The sequence below is a fragment of the Ursus maritimus genome, unplaced genomic scaffold, assembly GCF_017311325.1.
Source record: "Ursus maritimus isolate PB19 unplaced genomic scaffold, ASM1731132v1 scaffold_34, whole genome shotgun sequence".
NCBI lineage: Eukaryota > Metazoa > Chordata > Mammalia > Carnivora > Ursidae > Ursus > Ursus maritimus.
In genome coordinates, this window is record NW_024426008.1 from 21,464,177 (window position 1) to 21,491,790 (window position 27,614).

At 41.9% G+C, this 27,614-nt stretch overlaps 1 protein-coding gene across 2 annotated transcripts in view; it reads right to left on the reverse strand.

Annotated features, from left to right (window-relative positions):
- The window catches only part of LOC103663326 (histone-arginine methyltransferase CARM1-like), a 252,783-nt gene that overhangs the window by 75,945 nt on the left and 149,224 nt on the right, over positions 1-27,614 (reverse strand). For both annotated transcript variants that reach the window (XM_040620292.1, XM_040620293.1), the window contains exon 5: positions 2,288-2,398. In XM_040620292.1, the coding sequence (XP_040476226.1) occupies positions 2,288-2,398 (111 nt within the window). The remainder of the gene's footprint in view (positions 1-2,287; positions 2,399-27,614) is intronic.

A 27,614-nucleotide genomic window follows, 5' to 3' on the forward strand; every position in this document is an offset into this window, starting at 1 on the left:
ATTAAATGATTGAGCAGCACCTGAGACAAAGTTCTGTGCTCACCCCCTTATCCTCAGGAATGCATTTTAAGATCTATGAAAATCTGAGCGGAGGCACTTTTAACTATAGGGTTCTCTCCTCATAAGCTTATATTTTCTTCTCCTTTATTTAGAATTCCATACTTAAAGTCTACTAGGACCATAAAGAAAGAGAAAAGGTGAATTACGAACTGTAAAAAGTTATTTTCCACACATATAACTGAGAAGGCTTAATGACCAGAATATAGAAATCATTCCTACAAATGAATTAGAATTAGAAAAATAATTCATCAGGCTCCTCTGCTGTGAGCCTGCTTCTTCCTCTCCCACTCCCCCTGCTGTGTTCCCTCTCTCGCTGGCTGTCTCTGTCTTTGTCAACTAAATAAATAAAATCTTAAAAAAAAAAAAAAAAAAAGAAAAATAATTCAAAATAAAAATTGTCCAAAAAAAACCTTAGCAGGTATTCCACAGAAGAGAATGGCCAAATCACTCTGCAAAGATGCTCAAAGTCATTATTAAGTGGAAAATGCAAATTGAAACTGCAAACATCATGTCATAAATACCAGATGGGCAAAAATTCCAAAGCCTGACAATACCAAGTGCTGCCAGAATTGCAGAACAAGGGCATTCTCGGTTACTGCTGGAGTGAGGGAAAACCGGAAGGGCCGCTTTGGAAACCAAGTGGGCATTACAGAGCAGAGTTGAAGGCAGGCCCGTCCTCTGACCCAACAATTCTACTGACGGTTATACGCTGAGGAACTCCAGCAAAGATGTAGTGGGGGAGTGCTGTAAGAATATTTGTAACAACACTTTTATAATGGAGGCCATCCAAAGTCCACCAACAGAACAGTGAGCGAACAACCTGAGGCATTTCATACAAGAGAACATTCTCCACTACAGAGGATAAATAACCAACACTTTTATGCATTAACAAAATGATCATCAGGAACATTACGTGGAATGCAAAAAGCAAATTAAAGAAGAATGCATACATTATGATTCCATTTTTGGAAGTTCACAAGGGATTTGTTTTTAGGGACAGAAATACATGCGGTAAAACTTGATAGAACAAAGGAATGACAAACAAAAATTCAAGACAGTGGCTACCTCTGTTTAGAGCAGAAAGGAGAAAAGCAATCAGGACAAGACACATGGACCTTTAACGGAAATGCTAATGGCCTATTTCTGAGGAGACGTACAGGGCCCCATTCATTGCCTGATCCTTTACACTTACACATTTTACAAATATTCTTTTGCATGTATCTAATTTTCAATAAAAACTTTTAAGAACTGGTGAAGGAGCAAATGACCAAAAATATTTTCTCCAACATTTGATGGAAGGAAAAAAGAGTACAACATGCCGGCCATCAGGCTCTCACACTCTTCCCTTCCAAACACGCTTCACTGGTCTACTTGTCTCTGGTCCCTCTTTGCTCACTCAATCCAAAACCCACCACCACCCTGAGCTACCAGCTGTCCGGGGCTGGGAGAACATTACGTGATGTTCATCAGAAGGAACAGTCAAGCTTCCCTCTCTGTCATCCCACCGCTCGTGAAAACGCAGGCCTCCTCCAGGTGTGAATGACTAGCACATTACCCTGTCCACACATGTGCACACATACATCCAGTCTCTGCAGCCTGACTGGGTTATTATTCTATCCAATATTACCGAAAGCCATTATTACCTGACTCTTGACTTTGACTTATTCTCTAATATTTGTACACATTTCATAATGGTAGTAGAGCACTATATTAAAACAAAACATCTCCCTATCCTCCAATCGGAGCCTAAAATCTGAAAATGCCTTCTGAAACACAGACATCTATCTATGTTCCGAATACAACCACGTAGCAACAGCTCCTTAAGTCCAAAGTAAAATTTAAAGTGAGTGGTACAGCTATTGTCTATGCATCACTTAAGAACAAAGTAAATCTAGCTCCAGGGGAGTCTGACTCCTCACCTCGGTAGGTCATTAAAGATAAGAAAACATTCATATCTCCCAGGCCCACCTGCCACCCAGTGGATGGGGAAGAAGAAAGTTTTGTTCTATTTTCAGTATCACACAATGTTTTACAAACTTGTTTTCCCATCAATTACTTCAGTGAAGTCTGGATTCTTGCAGCAGTAAAATCCCAACAGGAAAAAAAAAAAAATCAGACTGGTAAAAAAAATTCTTCTACGTGACCTGCTTGGAAGAGCCCATCACCCAGTCCCCCGAAGTTTACCGAGGGCTTAGTTAGGAGCTGCTGTAGAAATACAACCACTTACCTCCGCATACTGTGCTACTGAACTGGCTTCGACAGCATACACTCTCCTAGCTCCAGCCTGTACAGCAAAAAATGATAGTATTCCTGATCCGCAACCAACATCTAGAACAACCTGGAAGAAAAAGCAAAGACAAGAAAGAGGTGAGAACACACGCAGGTATCCTGGCCCCATGCCGACTTTGAGCCTCGCCATCAGACCTAATTAAGGTACGAGCTGTGCTATTTGAAAGTGGTCTTACCTTGGCCAAGTTATGAATTTCTGTGAGACTCCTTTTTCTCAGATGTTTAATCGGGTTAATAATAGCCACTTTTTAAGGTTTGCTGTAGGGATTAACGAACACAAAGTGTATACAAAGCACTTGGCACGTAATTGGTGTTTTTCAAATCATTGCTCTTATTATTATAGTTTCTTTGTAGCATGGATTGCTTTTAGGATGTTTAGGGCCAAAAAAAAAAAAAAAAAGGTGTTCAGGGCCAAGAGAAGTGAAGTGTCGTGACTGAGCTTGCTGATATTATCAAAACTGTTAGCATGAACAAAATGAAAACTCACCAGTTTTTATATGTTCTGTATGCTTTATATATATATATACAACTTTATATATATAAATAAATATATTAATTTATTCAGAAATAACTGAAGATAAAGTCTTTAAAAATCCAAAGGTGAGGTATGTGCTTGCTTTTTTTCCAGGCCTCCCCACAAAGTTGGGGAGGTTTATAAATGGAAGGTAGAAGGGTATTAAGACAGCGGACACATGGAATCTACAGACACTTTTCTTCTATTCTCTGTGCTCAGACCTGGGACTTAAATCAAGAAAACCAGCATTCACTTGTGCACAACTCACTAGCACAAAGGTCCAACACTTGACCCGACACACTGAGAGAAAGTGGTGGACGGCATGCATTGGGTCCCCTCCCCAAACACTGCCAAAGCCAAAGCCCAAATCTCAATCTGATCACTGAAATTTCGGGCTACCGGGTTCCTGCCACATCAAGACTTTGACTCTTAGCATCTTTCAGCACTAGCTTTGAGGGAGATATTTTGATTGCGTCTGAATCCTCACTATAAACATTTGAATAAATAGCATTATTATGTCTACTTTAGAGATGACCAAATTGAAGTTCAGAGACATTGACCAACCAGCCCAAGATCACAAGCAGCAGATAGGGGAGTTAGGACTTGAATCTGGGTATTTTTGCCTTCTAAGCTCATGTTCCATAAAACCATACACTGTGTACTTAAATTCATCTTTATAAATCTGACATATTAACATAGTGATACCAATAGGCAATGTTTGACAAGGAAACAAAGTATTACTCAGTATTACCTTTTGTAGGAAATTTAGAAAAGTTTTTTTTTTTTTTTTTTTTTTTTTTTTTTTTACTTGATAGCAGGAAAATTTTTCCAAAAAACAGTAACTACCAAGGGGGTGTGTGTGTGTGCGTGTGTATGTGTTTTAACCGCAGTACCATACTGTGCTGACACAGATACTGTGCCATCCTTCTAGAGAGCATGCTGTTAGTGATGGGTTCACAGTGCTCACTTATATTAATTCTAGAACTGTGGCTGTATTCCATATGGTTTCCTAGGGTTTCAGTAATTAGGAGCATTACCGATTTAAAATGTCACCCAGGCTCTGGAATTTGCTGTCAGGCTGTCTATACTTTTAGAAATACCAACATTTCTTCCCCTCATCCTCCCTCGGAAATACATCTTCACATGGGCCCCACTCCATTCCAAGAACACCTATTGACCACTCTTTAGGAATGAAGGCCATTAAGGTGGACAGTACAATCCACAGTCCCCCAGAAAGACATACCAGATCCAAAATAACTTTTTTGGAGCCTTAGTCAATAAAAATATAAACCTTAAGATTCCATGTTCAGTCCAAAATATGAATGCAAAATTAAGAAACAAGGGAAATTGCACCTGCTTGCTCTGGTGACAGGTGCCCTAGAAACGTGTGAATGGTGTTCTCTGTCTCTTTTACTAGGGTGCTGTGAAGCACATCTTAGAACAGTGTTTTTCAGTTCTCTTGATCCTGTGGATTAAAACCAAAGTAATGTTTGCACTAGGAGAGAGAGGAGAAAGGTAATGGGAAGAAAGAGGAAAAGGTCGGAGATGGGAGGGAGCCTGATGTATGCAGCTCAACCTTTGCCAAATTAGTCGATTTGGTAGAACACGCTCTAATAGACCCAGACCATATCCAGAGAAGAGATGAAAAATTATAAACTAAGGCAATTTTCCAAATGCTCTATTTCAATACCTAATTTTAGGCCAAAATAACCTTATTCGTTTGGTTATTTCAAAACAGAGCACAGGCCTTGGAAAAGGGTCGGATCTTTTGCTAGCATGATCCAGATAATGCCATCTGCTTTCTACTTGTGTATTTGAAAAATTAATAAAGGGGTTTTCAGTCTGGGGCTGACAGGAGAGGGTGGGGAGAGAAAGGAACATTTGCCTTGTCTATGTAAGCTACACAACATTGGAAAAAAGGTTTGGAGGGCATAGAATAAATTCTTTGGTGAAAAAAACAAAGGCTGAAGCAAATATTTAGGCTCTACTGGAAATATACTATGCTTTCCAGCTGGGGTTTCCAAATCTGGGAGAAGAGAGGACCCTAACACAGGTAGGGTTTCTAAAGGACATCTTCCCAACACCATCTATTTGATCGTCAAGCCTCCTTGGGATGGTCAGTACATGCTTTATCTCCATTTTATTGATAAGGTAACTGAGGCTTGGAGACACTGCTTCCAGCCCAAGGTAACATGGCCGGTAAGCAGCAGAGCTGGAGAGTGCCTCCGCACCATCGTGGCCTTCCTCTGTGTAGGAAAAGATGAGAGGAAAGGGTGCACCATGCAGAGATGAACATCTGATCAGATTACACCAGAGCAGGCACCACCAATGGTGCCACACAGCTAGAGGGAAGGTCCCCGTCTCCTTGACGTGTTGTCCTTGGGCCTCAGCAATCCAGCCGTGACTGACTTTCCTGGCCTCTTTTTCTGTAATTCTTCTCTCTTCTTCCCCACCCCTTCTAGACTCAGCACCTGCATGTCTTTCCCTGATTCTGGGATCCCTCGTTCACCACCCCTGCCCCAGAAGCAGCTAACAGCCTGCCAGAGGTTTGTGCTCTCTCAGGGCCCGGACTCCATTTCCCACTCCCCTGCATCCACGCGTGGCTATGGGGCCACTTCGGCCCAATGGAGTGTGAGGAGAAGTGACCAGTGTCTCTTCTGCGGGAGGGTGGCTGAAGGTGCACTGTGCCTTCCCACACTCTATGCTCCTTACGCAGCAGCACTGGAAACCACCTGCTGGAGCTAAAAAGAGCCTGGACCCCTGGGTCACCCCTTTGGGAAGAGCTGCTCAGAACACACTGGGCATGGAACGAGAAAGAAAGAGATTGTATTATGTTAAACCACTGAGATTTAGAGACTGTTTTGCTTTCATAGTTGGCTTATGCTGACCAATACTTTTCCACTGGGTGAAATCCCTTGTCTCATTTTTCTACCCAGGGAAGTGAAGATCAAGCCCAGAGATCACATCTTTGGAACGCTTTCTCTGACATCCCCAGACAGTCAGTCTAGGCTGGGCTCTCTGTGCCTGGCACATAGCTCTTTAGGAGAGCATATTACAGGATATTGCAAGTATTTCTTTCCATGTTTGCCTTCCCTGCTAAGCCCATGAGTTCCCAGACACAAGAATCACATCATTTATTTCTCAGTCCCTAGTACAACAGGAAAACAAAAACCATTAATAAATATTTGTTGACAAAATGACTGAATACAATGACTTAACAGGGCAGTCTCCTCATTCCAACATTGCCTTGAACTATCTTTGGAAAAGGCTTATGAATTTTCCAGCCACTTGAACTCTGGAGGTGTTCTTGCATGCAAAGCTATCAACCAAAGAGGCTAAGCATAGGATGCCCTTGCCTTATTCAAGACTTATATTCTGAACTGTTTCACCCAACCTTACCTTCTGCTTCCTGGCTTATTTCTTATTTCTTGGCCTCCAAGGCACCTCACAGACCTGACACTTTATACTGTTTCTCTTCATGAGCTCTATCCTTCCTCCTTGACTACTATCCCAACACATCCCTTGGGTCACTCTTGTGACCATCTGAGGCAGGCTTCTTGGAAGGTTCCATGTTCCTTTCTGCCACAGGACCTTGGTACATGCTGCTCCCTTTGCATGGGGTGCTCCCCACTGCACATTCTATATCAGCCTATGGCAATTTTTTTTCTTACCTACTCAGTGCTCATTGTGCTAGATATTTTCTATTTGTTCCTTCAGATCTGTGCTCCACTCTCCTCTACCTGCTCTTTGTCAGAGTCTAACATATGGGACTGCACCAATGGCATCCTTGCCATTAGGCTCCAGTTGGAAGCAGTCAAGAGAAAGGACAACACGAGATCAAAGTGAGGACCATGAGGTTAGATGACTCATTCTCCTAGTCTCCTCCTTCCTGGGTCTCCATGGATTGGATGTCCCCTCTACCCAAACCACAGTTTCTACTGGGCTTTCACCTTTACAGCCATGACCATCCTGTCCAGTCTCCTCTCTTGCCACTGCTGGGCTGCTTCAATGCCCTGTGCTGGTTCCCTTAACTCTGCACACATCTTGGTATACAGTCCCATTATTTAACTCTCCTAAAGCATCCTGTTGGGTGTGCCATCTCTCTCCTACAGAGTCCTTGGCTGATACACAAACTCATCCTTTTGATTCCAAATCGCTCCTCAGGACAGAAGACATCCCTACTCTTTGTTCCACTCCCAAGCAAAGTAAAGTCCTCCTGTTGTATGCTTTCTTATCATCACCTCTTCATCCCTTCCCTTTATAACACTCATCACAGTTACATCACTCTATTCAGTGAGTGATTATTTGATTAATGTCTGCTCCCCTGGACTGTAAGGTTTATTTTTTTAATCAAATGTATGACTTTAATGTTCCATGTTAAACATAACTTGCTAATTACATAAGTTATTAAATGACACCCCAAACTCATACCATATTCTATCACTTGACCCTCTAATGTTAGAGTTCCTCAGGGCTTGCTCTTAAGTCTTCGTATTTTCTCACTTGACATTCTCCCATCTCTCAAATCAGTAGATCTCATCAGATCCCAAAGATTCAATTACCAATGCTGAGACTATTGATTACCAGGCTTGAATCTGCAACTCAGACCTTTCCATTTAGCTCTCGTTGTCCACTAGACATCTCTGAGATTTTTTCAGAATCTTCAAACTTGACATTTCCAAAGTCCTGTTAATATCTTTTCTCCATTCTGCTCTGCTCTAGGACTAACTCATTAGTGGCATCAATGCTGTCATTGCTCAAGCTGGAAACCTGAGTGTTTTCCTGGGTACTTCTCTCCATTTTACTCCCCTATCCACTTAATCCTGGGTATTCTTTTTTTTTTTTTTTTAATTATGTTATGTTAGTCACCATACAGTACTTCATTAGTTTTTGATGTAGTGTTCCATGATTCATTGTTTGTGTATAACACCCAGTGATCATTGCAGTATGTGCCCTCCTTAATACCCATCACTGGGCTAACCCATCTCTCACCCCCGCCTCTGAAACCCTCAGTTTGTTTCGCAGAGTCCATAGTCTTTTATGGTTCGTCTCCTCCTTTGATTCCCCCCCCTTCATTTTCCCCTTCCTTCTCCTAATGTCCTCCATGCTATTCCTTATGTTCACATATAAGTCTAACCATATGATAATTGTCTTTCTCTGCTTGACTTATTTCACTTAGGATAATCCCCTTCAGTCCCATCCATGTCGATGCAAATCGTGGGTATTCATCCTTTCTGATGGCTGAGTAATAGTCCATTGTGTATATGGACCACATCTTCTTTATCCATTCATCTGTTGAAGGACATCTTGGCTCCTTCCACAGTTTGGCTATTGTGGACATTGCTGCTATGAACATTGGGGTGCATGTGCCCCTTCTTTTCAATACATCTGTATCTTTGGGGTAAATACCCAGTAGTGCAATTGCTGGATCATAGGGTAGCTCTATTTTTAACTTTTTGAGGAGCCTCCATACTCCATACTTTACCAAAGTGGCTGTACCAATTTTCATTCCCACCAACAGTGTAGGAGGGTTTCCCTTTCTCCATATCCTCTCCAACATTTGTTCAATATAGTACTAGAAGTCCTAGCATCAGCAATCAAACAACAAAAAGAAATAAAAGGTATTCAAATTGGCAAAGAAGAAGTCAAACCCTGTCTCTTCACAGATGACACGATACTTTATGTGGAAAATCCAAAAGACTCCACCCCCAAATTACTAGAACTCATACAGCAATTCAGTGATAGGACAGGATACAAAATCAATGCACAGAAATCAGTTGCTTTTCTATACACTAACAATGTAACTGTAGAAAGAGAAATTAGGGAATCGATTCCATTTACAATTGCACCAAAAAACCATAAGATACCTTGGAATAAACCTAACCGAAGAGGTAAAGGATCTATACTCTAGAAACTACAGAACACTTATGAAAGAAATTGAAGAAGACACAAAAAGATGGAAAAACATTCCATGCTCATGGATTGGAAGAATAAACATTGTTAAAATGTCTATGCTGCCCAGAGCAATCTATACTTTCAACACCATCCTGATCAAAATACCAATGGCATTTTTCAAAGAGCTGGAACAAACAATCCTAAAATTTGTGTGGAACCAGAAAAGACCTCAATTTGCCAAGGAAATGCTGAAAAACAAAAACAAAGCTGGGGGCATCACATTTCAAGCTATACTACAAAGCGGTGATCACCAAGACAGCATGGAACTGGCACAAAAATAGACACACACATCAGTGGAACAGAAGAGAGAGCCCAGAAATGGACCCTCAACTCTATGGTCAACTAATCCTCGACAAAGCAGGAAAGAATATCCAATGGAAAAAAGACAGTCTCTTCAATAAATGGTGCTGGGAAAATTGGACAGCTATATACAGAAGAATGAAACTCAACCATTCACTTATACCATACACAAAGATAAACTCTAAATGGATGAAAGACCTCAATGTGAGACAGGAATCCATCAAAATCCTAGAGGAGAACATAGGCAGTAACCTCTTCGACCTCAGCCACAGCAACTTCTTTCAAGACATGTCCCCAAGGCAAGGGAAACAAAAGCAAAAATGAACTTTTGGGACTTCATCAAGATAAAGAGCTTCTTTTTTTTTTTTTTTTAAAGATTTTATTTATTTATTTAACAGAGATAGAGACAGCCAGCGAGAGAGAGGGAACACAAGCAGGAGGAGTGGGAGAGGAAGAAGCAGGCTCCCAGTGGAGGAGCCTGATGTGGGGCTTGATCCCATAATGCCCGGATCACGCCCTGAGCTGAAGGCAGACACTTAATGACTGCGCCACCCAGGCGCCGCAAGATAAAGAGCTTCTGCACAGCAAAGGAAACAGTCAACAAAACAAAGAGGCAACCCACGGAATGGGAGGAAATATTTGCAAATGACATTACAGATAAAGGGCTGGTATCCAAGATCTATAATTAACTTCTCAAACTCAACATCCATAAAACAAATAATCCAGTTCAAAAAATGGGCAGAAGACATGAATAGACGCTTCTCCAAAGAAGACATACGAATGGCTAATAGACACATGAAAAAAATGTTCAGCATCATTAGCCATCAGGGAAATTCAAATCAAAACCATATTGACAGGGCACCTGGGTGGCGCAGTTATTAAGCGTCTGCCTTCTGCTCAGGGCGTGATCCCAGCATTCTGGGATCGAGCCCCACATCAGGCTCCTCCGCTAGGAGTCTGCTTCTTCCTCTCCCACTCCCCCTGCTTGTGTTCCCTCTCTCGCTGGCTGTCTCTCTCTCTCAAATAAATAAATAAATAAAATCTTAAAAAAAAAACATTGACATACCACCTTACACAAGTTAGAATGGCAAAAATTAACAAGACTGGACTGTAAGGTTGATTAAGGGAGAGACTTCCAACCACTTCTCACCCACTACTGAATCCCTGATAATAGCACAGGGTCTGGCACATAGTAGAGACACTCACTAAATCTCTGCTGAACAAACTGAGTACATAAAAATGTGTCTCACTACCACAAACAGGGAACCAACTCATGACCCAGAAAATATTACCTCCTGAGAAAGCACCTTCTACCAGTGTAACACATCCTTCCAATCTAGTGATCTTAAGCATCTCTCAAAGGATGATTTTTTTTTTTTATATTGCCATATTATCATTACACTATGATCCCGCTGGCTCTTGTGTACAATGTTCCTCTGGAGAGGGAATTCATCCTCAGCTGCCCCTGGATACACAGGCAGTATCTGAAGACTTGGCTAATTTGGGGCTTAGATGAGGGAACATAAGAAAATGGTATGAAATTCCTGCCAGAATGAATAGGGAAAAGTCAACAACTGGTCCATGTAATAGTGGCCAAAAATTCTGAGAATTTATTTGTAAATAAAGTAAGTCTGAAAAATACTAAAAAGATAGGGTCATCCTTTTGCTTATACAGATGATTTTAATTACATGCTCTAGTGGTTTTCCTGGGCAAAGAAATCCTGCAAAATGTTTGGACAGGGCTAAAAAAGCTCCAAGTGGGTTCAAAGCTCTTTATTTGGATTTACTAGATTAAAACTAATGAGGAATATCTGGGTCTTTATGGAAGTGTGAAACAAAATTACGCTTGAATAATGGAGTAAAACTAAAGTAAATATGTACCATTTGTTTTATACTTATTATGTTGCTATGCCTGTTTAGAACTTTGTAGGCATCACCTTATTTACTTGTGATAACAACTCTATAATCAGAGGACTATTATTTTCTCCATGTTGTAAAGAGGCTGAGAATCCGATGAAGTTCAAGTTGTGTACTTAATAAATGGCAGAGATGAAATAAAAAAATCAATGTACCTAATTCAAACCCTGTGCTCTTAACCCCTCCCTTCATCTTCCAGCTACGTTATTCCTTTTACTGTTCAGGTTACAGTAATATTGGTCACAGGTAGCCTTCTTCTCGGCCCTAGCTTTTTTTATAATTGTCTTCCAAGAGTGAGGTTCCTGACCATCCCACAATCCATTCCTCCAGTTTCGCCAGTTATTATTTATTATTTATCCTTTCTCTCTTTCTTTGCTTAAGCACATCAATAGCTGCTCTGAACTGCAAGCCCCTTTGCAATTTTTCTTTGCCCTGTATGCCTAAATTCTGTGCCCAACCCACGTGTCCACTTCCACGGCAAGCAGTCCTTCTTTCAGCCATCCTCTTATTACAACTGCAGACACCCCCACCAAAACACCCACAGTGATACATACCCCATGCTCTCACAGCACGGTGCACAGTACCATCATTACCTGCATGGACCACCTACCTCCATAGACTGCACTGAACTCTGCCAATATCCCAACTCTTGGCTGATAGATGGACTAAAAAGCTTCTAGGCGGTAACAAAATAAAGGAACTGCACGACCTTTTGTGGTCAGAGAAGAAAAATTCCAAATCATCTCAAGGCATGCAGAAGACATCCCTTAATGGCCTTTGCAGCGAAGATTTAAATCTTGTACAGATAATTAGCGCTTTCATTACGGCGTAAGAATCCTGCCGTGATAGCTCCTCGTAAGACAGGATTCTACATCTGCTGTGCAGTGAAACTTGGTTTCAACCAAAGAGCTGTCTGTATTTAAATAATGCATAATTACTGCTTAGGAACCCTTGCTTCATCCTGCCTGGTCTTCTGGCAGAGGACAGATAATCCCATCACCAATCTTTTAACCACCTTTTTACCGGTTCTCCCATGATTATGGAAAATACAGAGTATGTTTATCACTCTTAGTTTATCTTCCAATGATTAGCTCCCTTCATACACTGCCAATGGTCTTGGATGAGTGCACCCAGCTCTAAAGCTTTAGACACTCCATCAGACACCTATTAAATGCCTCATGTTACCTACTATGCCAAGCACTGCTAGGTGCTGGGAATGCAGAGATGAATACAGAGAAAGAGATGTGTAAGAAAGAAGCATGACAATGTGTCACAGTGGCAATGACTGAATGATATAAAGGACACAGAAGAATATGAAGGAAGAATATTCCATCAAGGAGCGTGGAAAGACTTCAAAGAGGTAAACAGAGCAATGAAAATTGAAAGTGGAGTCAATGTTGTGCTGTTGGCATTGAGGGAGTGGCTGGAGCACCTGTGAATGACGGAGCCAGTCACATTTAGGAGACAGTAAATTTCCTGTGCACTACAGGTAGAAGTAGACTGAGACACGAACGTGGTGCAACCAAAAGCTGGAGAAACCGGCAAATACTTGATCATAGATGGTCTTACATAGAAGACCAAAAGCTTAGACGGGATTCTTAAGCAGAGAAGGGTCATAAAATGTTTCAACATGAGAATCCATTGTTGCATTTTAATAGCGTCACACTGGTGGCCTGGGTTGGAGGGCAGTCTCGGAGGAAGCAGAGCAGATCCGGGTGGTTCCTAACCAACATCAGTCCCTTCTTCCTTCCTATCGGGACCTCCATATTAGTGAGTATTTATCCTCCTGCATGTAGTTCACCATCCCCAGACTCAGGGAGGGATCCTGAACCTTCTAGCACAATCCTAGCTGGTTCTCTTACTCTTGCCAGTGACGGCTTGAGGCTTGGGTGTGTGACACAACGTTATTAATGAGACCTGAGGGGATGTCTGCTGGGGGCTATTGGGAAATTTATTCTCCTCCCTAAGACAGACACACAGAAAAGATGCTTCTCCCTTTTTGGACATGTTTAAACTAGGGTGTGACGTTCAGAGCAACTGAGTTAAAACACCTCGGAGTCATACCACCTTCAATTGTTCTAGCCAACTTGAGTGGGGAGCTTCTCCTGTGTAAAGCCAAAGATATTTTCACTCTGGTCCAAGTACGGAACCTAACTGGAAGACTGGCAACATTCCAGGAAAGGTACGACAAGAAGGAGAACCAAGAATGATCCGGGGGACAGAGGGAAGTGGAAGAGTTGCAAAAATGCAGTTAATAGAAGCTAAAGGATTTGGAGACTGGAAAGGAAAAAAAAGGTCTAGATTGACTTCTAGGTCCCTGGCTGGGGTAGTGTTTATAATCCAGTCGGGTTTTGCGTCATGCCAGAATGGAACATTTGCCTCACTGTTTGGCTGGAGCGGCCCTAGAAATCGCTGATCTTCGAAGACTGGAGCGGAGTTTCACTGCTGCTCCAGCCACTGCTGCCTAAGGAGTCTGCTGCGGGGGCTCCCCTCGTTCCTCAGATTGCCCATGGGTAGGACAAAACCACTCTCCCCACTCATCTCCCACACATTTTGTTCCTTGCCTCTTGCCTCAGTTTCCTTGTTGCTTTTGGGGGCACAAGGCAAGCACTACAGCGCCTGCTCAGCCCTCCTGCCTGTGTGACCTTGAAGTGCAAGGGAGCTGACACCCCCTGGAGGCGAACTTTGACCAATGCAAGATGGCAGCCAATGGACAAATCATTTTCCTTTCCTCCCCTTTGATGAACTGCTTGGAGATAAAGTGGCTTCACATGGCCTCTTTGAAGACACCTAGCGATCAGTTTTTCACTGAGCTGTGGCGAACTCAGTAATATGCTCTCTTATTCTCTCTCTCCCTCCTTCCCGGCCTCACTGCCCTTCCCCTTACTCGTGCTTTCCTGAGATTGCCCTCCCTAATAAAGTACGAGCTCCTAAGCCTCTGCCCCATGATCTATGATTTAGGGAACTGAGGCTAGGAAAATTATGGAAGTTATATGAAATTAAACATGCTTATTGGGATTTTTTCTGTTATTCTGTCTTTTCTGGGCTTCCGGCACTTCTAAATTCTAAACCCAAACCACCACTGAATCTGAATGGCTGTCAATAGCTCAGATCTAGGAAATTAAGTGAAAAGCGGAGCCCAAGTTCTAAGTTCATCGGAGCCCAATAAATCAGGTTCTAGTACAGTACTTACAACTGCTTATTAATTGACCGTTGGGGCCTATGTAACTGCTTCTTACTGATTTTTATCTTGTTTGTCTACTTACATTCTTATCCTGGAAAGCAGATATTAAAACAAAGTCACCTACTTTAGAAATTATTGTTCCATAGAATGTTCTATCTAATTCTTTAGCAAAGTCAGTAGCTGCTCCAGATTGGTCCTTCATGGCACTGCCCTAGAGGGAACATGAAGGCTTAGAAATTCAACCCTAGGAACTTTCTAAAATGGCTTGCATCCAGTGGGGTAGGCACTCCATCAGGCCGAAATTAATAGTAAGACAACCAATAAAACCACAGTAGTGAAATACTAATCCTTCAAACCCCTCTCTTTCTTCCCTAGTTCCCTCACATGCACAGCTGATGCATTGACAATATCACCTTAGCAATCTGTCCCTTCTTTAATGATTTTGCAAAAGTGGCATCTGGTATGATGGTCATTAGTGCCATTTACCAACTATTTCTGGTTCTCCTTATGCGCGCATGGTAGAATCGCACTCCCTTGCTCTTTAAAATTAGGAGTGACCACATGACTTGCTTTGGCCAATGTAATGTGGTCAGAAACACCATGGGTCACTTTCAGGTGGAAGGTTTAAGAACCAGGGGTGTGGTCTGCCACTCTCTCTTCTTGGCATGTTGCATGTGGACGCTACTCCTTCAGTCTGGGTCCCAGGGTGAGAATGAGACAAAGTGCAGCCCTCAGCCGACCCCCAATGGATTAAATGAGACATAAAGCTCTGGTCGTTTATGCCATGGAGGTTTGGGGGTTGACTGTTACAGTAACAGAACCCAGTTACCCTAACAGGTCTGGGGAAGTCATATCCCCTTAGAAGCGCCGATGACCTTGGATTCAGATCCCCAGTGATGCCTGTCTGCAGCATTCTGATGCTGTGCTGAGACTCTGCCCATGGTAGCTGGCTAAATTCTTACAGCCACCACAGGAGTGTTCTTACCCCAATTTAAAATTCACCTTAAAAAAACTAAGGGCACATGTCACCATCTTGAAAGATGCAGAGATGGGCTTTGAGCACAGATATCTTGGCTAGAAGTCTGTCTGTTGCATGAAAGCCCCCAGCTCTCTCGTTCCCAAATGCCCTAAAAAACGGTCAAATAGTCTGAGACCACTGTTTACTCAGTCTTTTTGGCTCTCCCTGAAAGCTGCACTTCGCTTTCATACCAAATAAAAGCATCTTCCTCTGCTGACTCCAGCGTCTCCCCCGTTCTCCTCCAGGAGCAGATGCTGCTGAAGCGCGGGAGAGTCCTGGCACACCCGCCATCTGCCCTTGCACTCACATTCGGGAAATCTATGCAGAGGCCCCTTAGGGCTTCAGGGGCCAAAGAGATCAGTCAAGACTGAGGCCCATTTTTATGTCTTTCTGTTCACCTCCACCTCACAAAATTAATCCCTGGGAGGAGTTCTTGTGATATATGACCCAACATGAACCTTGGCCTCTATAATGGCTTAAAAAGTGTCTCCCAGAATTCATGTCCACCTAGAATCTGTGCATGTGACCTTGTTTGGAAATCGGGTTTTTACAGATATATGAAGATAACATCCTAGATTATGGAGGGCCCTAAATCCAATATGACAGATGTCATTACAGGAAGAGAGAAATTTACACACAGAGACACAGACGCATGGGGAGAAATGCCACATAACAACAGAGATTGGAATGATGCACGTACACGTCAAGGAGCACCAAGGTTTGCCAGCAACCACAAGCAGCTAGGAAGAGGCAAGGAAGGCTCCCCCCGCCCCGAGCCTTCAGAAGGCTGTCCTGACACCTTGATCTTGAACTTCTGGCCTCTAGAACAGTGCAAGAATAAACTTCTGCTGTTCTGAGCTGCCTAGTTTATGGTTATTTGCCTTGGCAGCCACAGGAAACTAAAACAGACTCCAAAGTCCAAGCCATAGGAAAAAAAATACATTACTCAGGTCTCTCTGTAGACATATAGATATACATGTAGATATAGATACAGATAAAGATATAAATATAAATATATAGACCTGAGTTTGCATATAACTATCACTTAATAGCTGTGTACCCTAAACCAAGTTACTCAAATGTATGTATCTCTGGTCCCTTTATCTCTACTATTAGACTAACAAGATATATCGTATTTGTTTGCTGTGTGGTATAGTGGGCATTTGCCATTCTGGTGCCTCTCGGCATCTGAACCCCTTCCTGGGTTTGGACAGCACCCCATTTCTAAGGCAGCACCAACCTCCCAATAGGGAAGTGGCAGGTGTCTGATGCTCTTTTCTAGAACCGTTGAAGCTAAATCACAGGCATGACCGAGGTTCTGGCGAGAAGATGTGCTTTGGTGCAGCACGTGAAGATTCAGGGATGCCACAGAATCCGTTCAGGTGAGGTCACAGCTACCTCCAGATTCCAGCGTGTCAGAGGGAGGTTCTAAGGACAGCACTCGAGGGCAGCCCCGGGGGAAGGCTGCACCCCTGTGGTGCCCATCTCTGGCTGCACCTCTGTCTCTCTGAGCTCAATTCTGCAGCATGATTTTGGAAATGACTCTTGGTCATGTAGCCTCCACACCTAGCGTCCAACGATCCTGTATCTTTTAAGGAAATTCTTTTCTTTTTTCCCTTAAGTCAGCAGAGCTGGTTTCTGATGTTGGCAGCTAAGGACCCTAACACGCAAGTACTAAATGAGATGAGATATGCGAACCGCCTAGCGGGAATCCTGAGTTATTTCCTTTCTTCGCACTTCCCTACACAGAACTGAGCAAGGATTTTGCTGTCAACAGGTCAGAGACTAGGCTCAGGGGCAAGAAGTGGAGGATTTAAAGAACGGATTTCTTTAAATGTGGTCTATATACACAATGAATATTATTCCTCCTTAAAAAGGAGATCCTGCCGTATGCAACACCATGGATACATCTGGAGGGCATTTGCTAAATGAAATAAGCCAGACATAGAAGGACCAATACTACATGATTTCACTTAGGTCAAGTTTCTAAAATAGTCAAACGCATTGAAGCAGAGAGTAAATGCTGGTGGCCTGGGGTAGGCTGGGGTGAGGGAGAAACGGCAAAGTATCAAAGGGTGTGAAGTTTCAGTTATGCAATATGAATTATTAATTCCTAGACATCTACTGCATAGCATAATGTCTGCAGCTCACAATACTGCATCGCATACTTAAAGAATTTGCTAAGAGGACAGGTCTTATGTTAAGTGTTCTTATCACAAAATAATAATAAGTAAAACCAGTAGGACGAAACTTCTGGAAGTGATGGATATGTTTATGACATAGACCGTGGTATATACTGACACCTCCAAAGTCATCCAGTGGTACATGTTAAATATGCATAATTTTTTGATGTGATTCATACCTCATTAAAGAGGTTTTTGGAAAAAAAAAGTAAGGAAGCAAGAGCTGTTTCATTACATGCAGACAGGACTACTGAGTGGGCCTGCGCCGGAGTCTTTATTCCCACCGTGATGAAGGTCAGGCCTCATTAGTGCACCAAGTTAACCAAGGGTGTGCAGGGTTTCAAGGCAGGAGGAGAATTTCAGAGGAGGATGAGAGACAGACTCAAGGACCTTTGACCAAGCTGTTGATAAGCTCACAGTGAAGAAAACTCACATTGGAAAAGCCTGGAGCTCAGGCTCTGCAAATCTGAATAGCAGCTGACAATCCGGGCAGGTTGCTTTGCACGTTTCTTGTTGTTATTTATGGTTTTTTTTTTTTTGTTTTTTTTTTTGTTTTGTTTTTTTAAGCCTTCAAATCCCTGAATCCCTTCTGCCTAAGTCAACTGCATATTTGAATGCACCAAGCAGCTCTTGCAATGGGGGGAGGGGGGATTGTCTCCTCTGTGAAAATGCTGATTTAAAAAAAAAAGGTAATAAGCTCCCGGCTCCTGCTTATTCTCCTGTTTCCAGCAACTGGTGCCCTGACAAATGAAGTGTCAAAACATTTCCAAATTAAAACCCTACAGTTCACACAGCCCCACACCCTCAGCAGGATGGACTTCCCCTGCTTGGACCCAGCACAAACTTGAAGAAACTAAAAATAGCCAGATGGCAATTAACAGAAACTCTGAGGAAGGGAAGGGGGTGGGTTCCAGCAGGGTCAGTTTCCTGGATGGATTCCAAATGGAGTTCTCAGCCAGCAGTGCTCTGGCCAAGAAAGGATTTTCATTAAAACTGCATGGAGGAGGCAGAATGAAAAAAAAAAAAAAAAATCCTTGAAAGACTGAAAACTACAGCAGAGGTAGAAATCACAGCACCATCCCCAACACATGAGTGACAATAATCATACTTGCAACTAGGTACTGAGCTCCTATCATGGGTCACTAAGCACTCCATATGCAATGTATCATCCTGACCTCGCAAGGACTCCAAAAAGTACTCACTACTCTAACAGAGGAGGACATTAAAGCCCAGAGCCAGCAGACAACTTGCCCAGGAGCTCAAGACCAACAGGATAAAGGCCTACAGCAGGTGCATGGTGAGTGGCCAGGCTGCAGTTCGAACTCAGTTTTCCAGCTCTGGAACTCGACCATAACCAGTGTGCCAGGCTGCCTCATTCATGCAGGGGAACGGGAACATCTAAGTGACCAAATATTTCCACACCTTTCTTAAGCCCAGAGAAACAAAATTCTCCCTTGGCAATGTCAGTAGTACCTTTCAGGGGTTATGTGGGGGGAGAGGGGGCTCTAAAGTAAGATTAACTGGGTTCCAAACCTGGCCTTTTCATCTACTAGTTATATAAAATCAGGGAAATTAACAGCATCCTCAGGCCTCAGTTCTTTTATCTCTAAAATGGCAATGAGGGGCGCCTGGGTGGCTCAGTCTGTTAAGCGTCTGCCTTTGGCTCAGGTCATGATCTCAGGCTCCTCAGAGTGAGCCCTGTGGTGGGCTCCATGCTCCATAGGGAGTCTGCTTCTCCCTCTCCCTCTGTCCCTCTCCCTTGCTCATACTCCCTTTCTCACTCTCTCTCATATAAAATAAAATCTTAAAAAAAAATGACAATGACGCTAGCATTTATCTCACAAAATTATAATGAAGATCAAAAGGAAGCTGCAACCAACTGAATATCTGTATCCCCCTAAAATTCAAATGTTGAAACTCTAACTCCCAATGTGATGGTATTTGTTTTTTTTTAAATTCAATTAATAAACATATAGTGTATTATTAGTTTCAGAGGTAGAGTTCAGTGATTCATCAGTCTTACATAATATCCAGTGCTCCTTACATCACCAGCCCTCCTTAATGTCCATCAACCAGTTACCCTAGCCCACCCCTCTCCCCTCCAGCAGCCCTCAGGTTGTTTCCTGATTAAGAGTCTCTTATGGTTTGTCTCCTTCTCTGAGTTCGTCTTTTTATTTTTCCCTCCCTTCCCCTATGATCCTCTGTTTTCTTAAATTCCACATATAAGTGAAATCATATAACTATCTTTCCCAAATCAACTTATTTTGCTTAGCAAAATACCCTCTACTCCATGCATGTCATTGCAAATGGCAAGATTTTATTTTATTTATTTTTTGATGGCTGAGTAGTATCCCATTGTATATATATACCCCATCTTCTTTATCCATTCATCTGTCGATGGACATCTGGGCTCTGTCCATAGTTTGGCTATTGTGGACATTGCTGTTATAAACATTGGGGTGCAGGTGCCCCTTCAGATCACTACATTTGCATCTTTGGGGTAAATACCTAGAAGTACAATTGCTAGGTTGTAGGGTAGCTTTATTTTCAACTTCTGGAGCAACGTCCATACTGTTTTCCAGAGTGGCTGCACCAGCTTGCATTGTCACCAACAGTGTAGGAGGGTTCCCCTTTCTCTGCATCGTCGTGAACATCTGCGGTTTCCTGCCTTGTCAATTTTTGCCATTCTAACTGGCGTAGGGTGGTATCTCAGTGTGGTTTTGATTTAAATTTCCCTGATGGCTAATGATGCTGAACATTTTTTCATGTGTCTGTTAGTCATTTGTATGTCTTCTTTGGAGAAGTGTCTGTTCATATCTTCTGCCCATTTCTTGATTGGATTATTTGTTCTTTGGGTGTTGAGCCTGATAAGTTCTTTATAGATTTTGGATACTAGCCCTTTATCTGATAAGACATCTGCAAATACCTTCTCCTATCCTGTAGATTGTCTTTCGGTTTTGTTAACTGTTTCCTTTGCTGTGCAAAAGCTTTTTATCTTGATGAAGTCCCAATAGCTCATTTTTGCCTTTGTTTCCCTTGCCTTTGGAGACGTGTCTAGCAAGAAGTTGCTGCGGCCGAGGTCACAGAGGTTGCTGCCTGTGTTCTCCTCTAGGAGCTTATGGATTCCTATCTCACGTTGAGGTCTTTCATCCATTTTGAGTCTATTTTTGTGTATGGTGTAAGAAAATGGTCCAGTTTCATTCTTTTGCTATCACTGTCCAATTTTCCCAACACCATTTGTTGAAGAGACTTTTTTTTTTCCCCCGTTGGATAGTCTTTCCTGCTTTGTCAAAGATTAGTCGACCATAGAGTTGAGGATCCATTTCTGGGTTCTCTATTCTGTTCTGTTGATCTATGTGTCTGTTTTGTGCCAATACCATGCTGTCTTGTAACACAGGTTGAAGTCCGGAATGCTGATGCCACCAGCTTTGGTTTTCTTTTTCAATATTCCTTTGGCCATTCAGGGTCTTTTCTGGTTCCATATAAATTTTAGGATTGTTTATTCCAGCTCTGTGAAAAAAGTTGATGGTAGTTTGATAGAGATTGCATTGAATGTATAGATGCTCTAGGTAGCACATTTTAACAATATTTGTTCTTCCAATCCACGAGCAGGGAATGTTTTTCCATTTCTTTGTGTCTTCCTCAGTTTCTTTCATGAGTGTTCTTTAGTTTTCTGAGTACAGATCCTTAACCTCTTTGGTTAGGTTTATTACTAAGTATCTTATGGTTTTCGGTGCAATTGTACATGGGATGGACTCCTTAATTTCTCTTTCTTCTGTCTCATTGTTAGTGTATAGAAATGCAACTGATTTCTGTGCATTGATTTTATATCCTGCCACTTTGTTGAATTCCTGTATGAGTTCCAGCAATTTTGGGGTGGAGTCTTTTGGGTTTTCCATGTACAGTATCATGTCCCCTGCGAAGAGTGACAATTTGACTTCTTTGCTGATTTGGATGCCTTTTTATTTTCTTTGTTGTTGTCTGACTGCTGAGGCTAGAACTTCTAGTACTATGTTGAAGAAGAGTGGTGATAGTGGACATCCCTGTCATGTTCCTGACCTTAGGGGAAAAGCTCTCAGTTTTTCCCCATTGAGAATGAGAAAAGCTGTGGGCTTTTCATATATGCCTTTTATGATACTGAGGTATGTTCCCTCTATCTCTACACTGTGAAAAGTTTTAATCAAGAAAGGATGCTGTACTGTGTCAAATGCTTTTTCTGCATCTATTGAAAGGATCATATGGTTCTTGTCTTTTCTTTTATTAATGTATCATATTGATTTGTGGATGTTGAACCAAACTTGCAGCCCAGGAATAAATACCACTTGGTCCTGGTGAATAATCCTTTTAATGTACTGTTGGATCCTATTGGCTGTTATCTTGGTGAGAATTTTTGCATCCGTGTTCATCAGGGACATTGGTCTGTAATTCTCCTTTTTGGTGGGGTCTCTGTCTGGTTTTGGGATGAAGGTAATGGTGGCCTCATAGAATGAGTTTGGAAGTTTTCCTTCAACTTCTCTTTTTCGAAACAACTTCAGAAGAATAAGTATTAATTCTTCTTTAAATGTTTGGTAGACCCTGGACTCTTGTTTGTTGGAAGATTTTTGATTACAGTTTCAACTTCCTTGCTGGTTATGGGTCTGTTCAGGTTTTCCATTTCTTCCTATTTCAGTTTTGGTAGTTTATACATCTCTAGGAATGCACCCACTTCTTCCAGATTCCTCATTTGTTGGCCTATAGTTGCTCATAGTATGTTCTTATAATTGTTTGTAATATTTTGGTGTTGGTTGTGATCTCTTTTCTTTCATTCATGATTTTATTTATTTGGGTCCTTTCTCCTTTCTTTTTGATAAGTCTGGCCAAGGGTTTATCTATCTTACTAATTCGTTCAAAGAACCATCTCCTAGTTTCATTGATCTGTTCTACTGTTCCTTTTGTTTCAATTTCATTGATTTCTGCTCTAATCTTTATTAAATTCTCTTTTCCTGCTGGGTTTATGCTTTATTTGCTATTCTTTCTCCAGCTCCTTTAGGTGTAAGGTTAGGTTGTGTATTTGAGACCTTTTTTGTTTCTTGAGAAAGGCTTGTATTGCTATATACTTCCCTCATAGGACTGCCTTTGCTGCATCCCAAAGATTTTGAACACTTGTGTTTTCATTTTCATTTGTTTCCATGAATTTATTTATTTATTTAGGATAAGAAAGGAGTTTGGGCTTTGATTATAAAATGCAGCATCTTTCTCTGATTCTCTTGGCTGAACTTTTCCTCTTTTTTTCCCATCATTTTCTTTGCTGTCTTCCATCTTTCTGGCTCAAATTTCCCTCATCCGAGCAAAAAATACCTTGTCAACATTAGCTCGAGTTTTAGCAGATGTTTCCACATAGTTAACATTCCACTGGTCAGCTCTGGTTTCTGCCTCTTCTACAGGAAACCTATCTTTTATCTTCTAAATCTGATTTTTTATCAATGTGTTTCTTTAATTTTGTTATTAACTGGTTTATATAATTGGCTGCTCCCATGTTATAGGCATAAATATTTACAATTGTTAGATTTTGTTGGATAGGTTCTTTAATTATGATATAGTGTCCTTCCTCATCTCTTGTTACAATCTTTGCTTTAAAATCTAATTTGGCTGATATAAGGATTGCTACCCTGGTTTTCTTTTGATGTCCATTAGCATGATAAATGGTTTTCCACCCCCTTCCTTTCAGTCTGGAGGTGTCTTTGGGTCTAAAATGAGTCTCTTGCAGACAGCATATCAACGGGTCTTGCTTTTTTATCCAATCTCATACCCTATGTCTTTTGAATAGGGCATTTAGCCCATTTACATTCAGAGTAACTACTGAAAGATATGAATTGAGCACCACCGTAATACCTGTAAAGTCACTCTTTCTGTATATTGTCTCTGTTCCTTTCTGGTCTATGTTATTTTTGAGCTCTCTCTTCACTTAAAGGATCCCCTTCTTGCAGGGCTGGTTTAGTGACCACAAATTCTTTTAGTTTCTGTTTGTCCTGGAAGCTTTTTCTCTCTCCTATTTTGAATGACAGACTTGCTGGATAAAGTTTTCTTGGCTGCTCACTTTTCTCATTTAGCACCCTGAATATATCATGTCAGTCCTTTCTGGCCTCCCAAGTCTCTGTGGATAGGTCTGCTGCTAGTCTAATGTTTCTACCCTTGTAGGTCATGGACCTCTTGCCTGGAGCTGCTTTCAGGATTATCTCTTTGTCTCTGAGATTTGCAAGCTTCACTATTACATGTCGAGGTGTTGACCTATTTTTATTGATTTTGAGGGGAGCTTCTCTGTGCCTCCTGGACTTCAATGCCTGTTTCCTTCCCCAGATTAGGGAAGTTCTCAGCTATAATTTGCTCCAATATACCTTCTGTCACTCTCTCTCTTGCCTCTTCTTCTGGTATCCCAATTATTCTAATATCGTTTTGCTTTATGGTATTACTTATCTCTAGAATTCACCCCTTGTGATCCAGTTGTTTATCTCTTTTTATCAGCTTCTTTATTCTCCACCATTTAGTCTTCTATATCACTAATTCTCTCTTCTGCCTCACTTATCCTAGCAGTTAGAGCCTACATTTGTTATTGCATCTCAATAATAGCCTTTTTGATTTTGACTTAAATTTTAGTTTTCTTATTTCTTCAGAAAGGGATTCTCTAGTGTCTTCTATGCTTTTTTCAAGCCCAGCTAGTACCTTTATAATCATTATTCTGAACTCTAGTTCCAACATCTTACTTATATTCATACTGATTAGGTCCTTGGCAGTCAGTACTGCCTCTTGCTCTCTTTTTTGAGGTGAGTTTTCTATCTTCTCATTCTGTCCAGAAAGAACAGATGAATGAGAGAACAAAATACTAAAATGGCAACAACGATCTCAGAGAAATATACGCTTAAAAAATCAGAAGAGGGCTACTCGGTGGCTCATTCGGGTAAGCGGCTGACTTTGGCTCAGGTCACGAACCCAGGGTTCTGGGATCGAGCTCTGCGTCAGGTTCCCTGCTCAGCAGAGAGCCTGCTTCTCCCTCTCCCTCTGCCTGCTGCTCTGCCTAGTTGTGCTCTCTCTCTGTCAAATAAATAAATACAATCTTAAAGAAAAATCAGGAGAGACACGAAACAAACAAAAAAACATTTTTTAAAAAAGAAAGAAAGAATACAATCAGACAGGTGAACAGAACAGAGCAATACACTGGATCCTATGTGTGTTCTGGTCTGTTTGTTAGAAGAAACTGTATCCCAAAATTGTAAAGAAAGAAAGAAACACACACACACACACACACACAAAATAAAATTAAATACAATAGGATAGGGTGTAACTGTAAAAATGAAAATTAAAAAAGATTTAAAAAAAGAGTTGATAAACTGGTTGAAAAGGAAAGAGAAAAAAATTAAAATTGAAAGACTAAAGAATCATGAGAAAAAAAACCCCATGAATTCTATATACTATTTTCCCCTAGTGCTGGAGTTTTGCAGTTTTCTATGATCGGTAAACTTGGTCTTAGCCTGCTGTTCTTGCTGATCTCCTGGGGGAGGGGCCTGTTGCACTGACTATCAGGTGTCATTGCCCAGGTGGAACTGCACCACCCTTGCCAGTGGGCCAGACTGAGTAAACAGCTCTGGCCTGCTCTCTGTGGCTTCTGTTCTCTGAAGTCTTTCCGTGGCTTTAGAGGATGGAAATAAAAATGCAGGCTTCCTGATCTCCAGCCCCAGATCCAGAAGCTAGGGCCCCTCCGCTCTTCAGTGTACCCTCAGGGAAAAGCAGTCAATCGCTCGTCTCCCTGGTCTCTGTTCCCACTCTGTGTTCACCCAGCCTGTGACCAAGCATTTCTATCTCAAACACGCGACCCTCCCTTTGAGTCTCCAAACCCTGCAGACTCCTATGGCGTGTACCCACACCTCTCCCCCTGGGAGAGGTCACCCAACTGTGCCAGGATTCTGGGTTTATGGCAAACCTGAGCTGAAAGCCCACTCCTGGGCTCACTGACTGCAGCTGCCTTCCCTGCTCCGATGCCTGGGAACTGTGCCACACTCAGGCACCCCAGTCTTCTTGTGACCCCAGGAATCCTGAGACCACAGTGTCCCACCTAGGATTCTGCCCAGCTTCACTGTCTAAGTGCATTCCAGGCAGGGATGTCCCTCACCGGAGCAGTCTTCTAAAACTTCCCATTTTGCACTCTGCTGCTATATCACTTTCCAGTACCTGGCTTATGGAGGCTCCCTCCCTCGCAGTTTATCTTCCCGATATATTGCCTTGTTTTCACTTCTCCACACCTCCTACCCTGCAGAAATTGGTCAATTTTCTATTTGTAGAATTACAGCAATTCTCTCAGATCTCCGGTTGAGTTCACAGGTGTTCAGAATGATTTGATAGCTGTCTAGCTGAATTCCTGGGACCAGACAAAACTAAGGTCTCGTTGTCCACCATCTTGGAAAGTTCAATGTGATGGTATTTGAAGATGGGCCTTTGGGGAATAATGAGGTCACAAGCATGGAGCCCTCATGATGGGGATCAGTACCCTTATAAGAAGAGACATGAAAGAACTTCCTCTCCTTCTGGGCTGTGTGAGGATACATAGGAAAGCCACTATCTAAAAGCCAGGAAATGAGTCCTCACCAGACACGGGCTCTGCCAACACATTGGTCTTGGCCTTCCCAGGCTCCAGAACTGTGAGAAATAAATGTTTGCTGTTTAAACCACCCAGTCTATGATAGTTTGCTATAGCAGCCTGAACTAAGACAGAAACAGTATATGGAAAGTTCTTGGCATGGTGCTTGCATATACTATGTTCCTCAATCAATAATAGTATCGATCATTGGTACTGATCATTCTAAACCCATGCCCTTTAGGTAATTAATTTCATCAAGAAAGAATACAAGGGTTTAGTGAAAAGGTAGCATCTTCCATGGACTCACAGGGGTTATTCCAGACTGGTCTTCAGAATGATAAAGGAAACAAAAAAGGATTTAAAAAGATTTTGGATTTGTGGTAGATTTGGTAGATTCAGAGTTGGGGTGAGCAACCATTCTAGATTGTCTAGGAATGAGGGGATTCTTGAGACATTGAAACTGGGGTAGTTAGCTATTTCAGTTTTCAGAGGGGAGGGGATATTTACTACCAGGAGAGATCAGTAGTGGAAAAAGTGTACTGACCTTCCTCTTTTTCCCTCATAGTAGGAGTGACCCATGGGCCTGGTGACACTGGGAAACAGGACTGAGCATGCACAGCCCGGAGCTTGGAAAGGGCCAACCTGCCCGCCCCTGCTCAGGCACGTGCTCTTGAGTTCCCTACACAGGGGCTTGCTGGGCAGGCTCTGGGCTTATCCAGGGAGCCTGGCTATTCAGCACACAAATGGGTGAAAAAGTTCAGTCTGGTGGGGAAAGAAATAGGAAGCCTTATTTGGCCACAGGTCCAAGCCCTGCTCTCCAATCACCATTAACAACCATAAAGCTATTATTTCTACCTGACATTTGTGTCTATTTCTAAATTGGTTCAGAACTCAGAGGGGGAAAGAGATATAATTAATTATCAACCATGTGATTAATTATCACCTTCATAAACCCCAACAGATAGAAGCCTATTTTACTTCATTGGCAGACAAACCCCTTTTAGGCTGGCAGGAAAAGGATATTTTGCAAAATCAAATGAGGTTACAGCTGTGAGTGACCTTAAAGATGATCTGGTGTATCTTCATTTTTATAGATGAAAAGATACACAAATGAAATGGTCAAGTGACATAATCTATGTGAAATTCTGTGAAAGTTTATAATGCAAATTATTCATGTGATTGGTAGTTTGGGAAGCAGTCTTTAGAAACTATAACCCCAGAATTCAAAACAGATTATAGAAATATAGAAAATAGATTATAAATAACAGAAAATAGATTATAGATTAAAACTAAGCAACTTTAGAGGGAGAGAAGTTTCCCTAAATAAAAGTATTACCTCCAGGAAACACCTTCAAACCATGAAGAAGGGATTAATATTTCAGAGTTGTGCTTTTTTTAATTAGCAAAAAATACCTACCTTTGTAACAGAAAATAGATTATAGATTAAAACTAAGCAACTTTAGAGGGAGAGAAGTTTCCCTAAATAAAAGTATTACCTCCAGGAAACACCTTCAAACCATGAAGAAGGGATTAATATTTCAGAGTTGTGCTTTTTTTAATTAGCAAAAAATACCTACCTTTGTAAC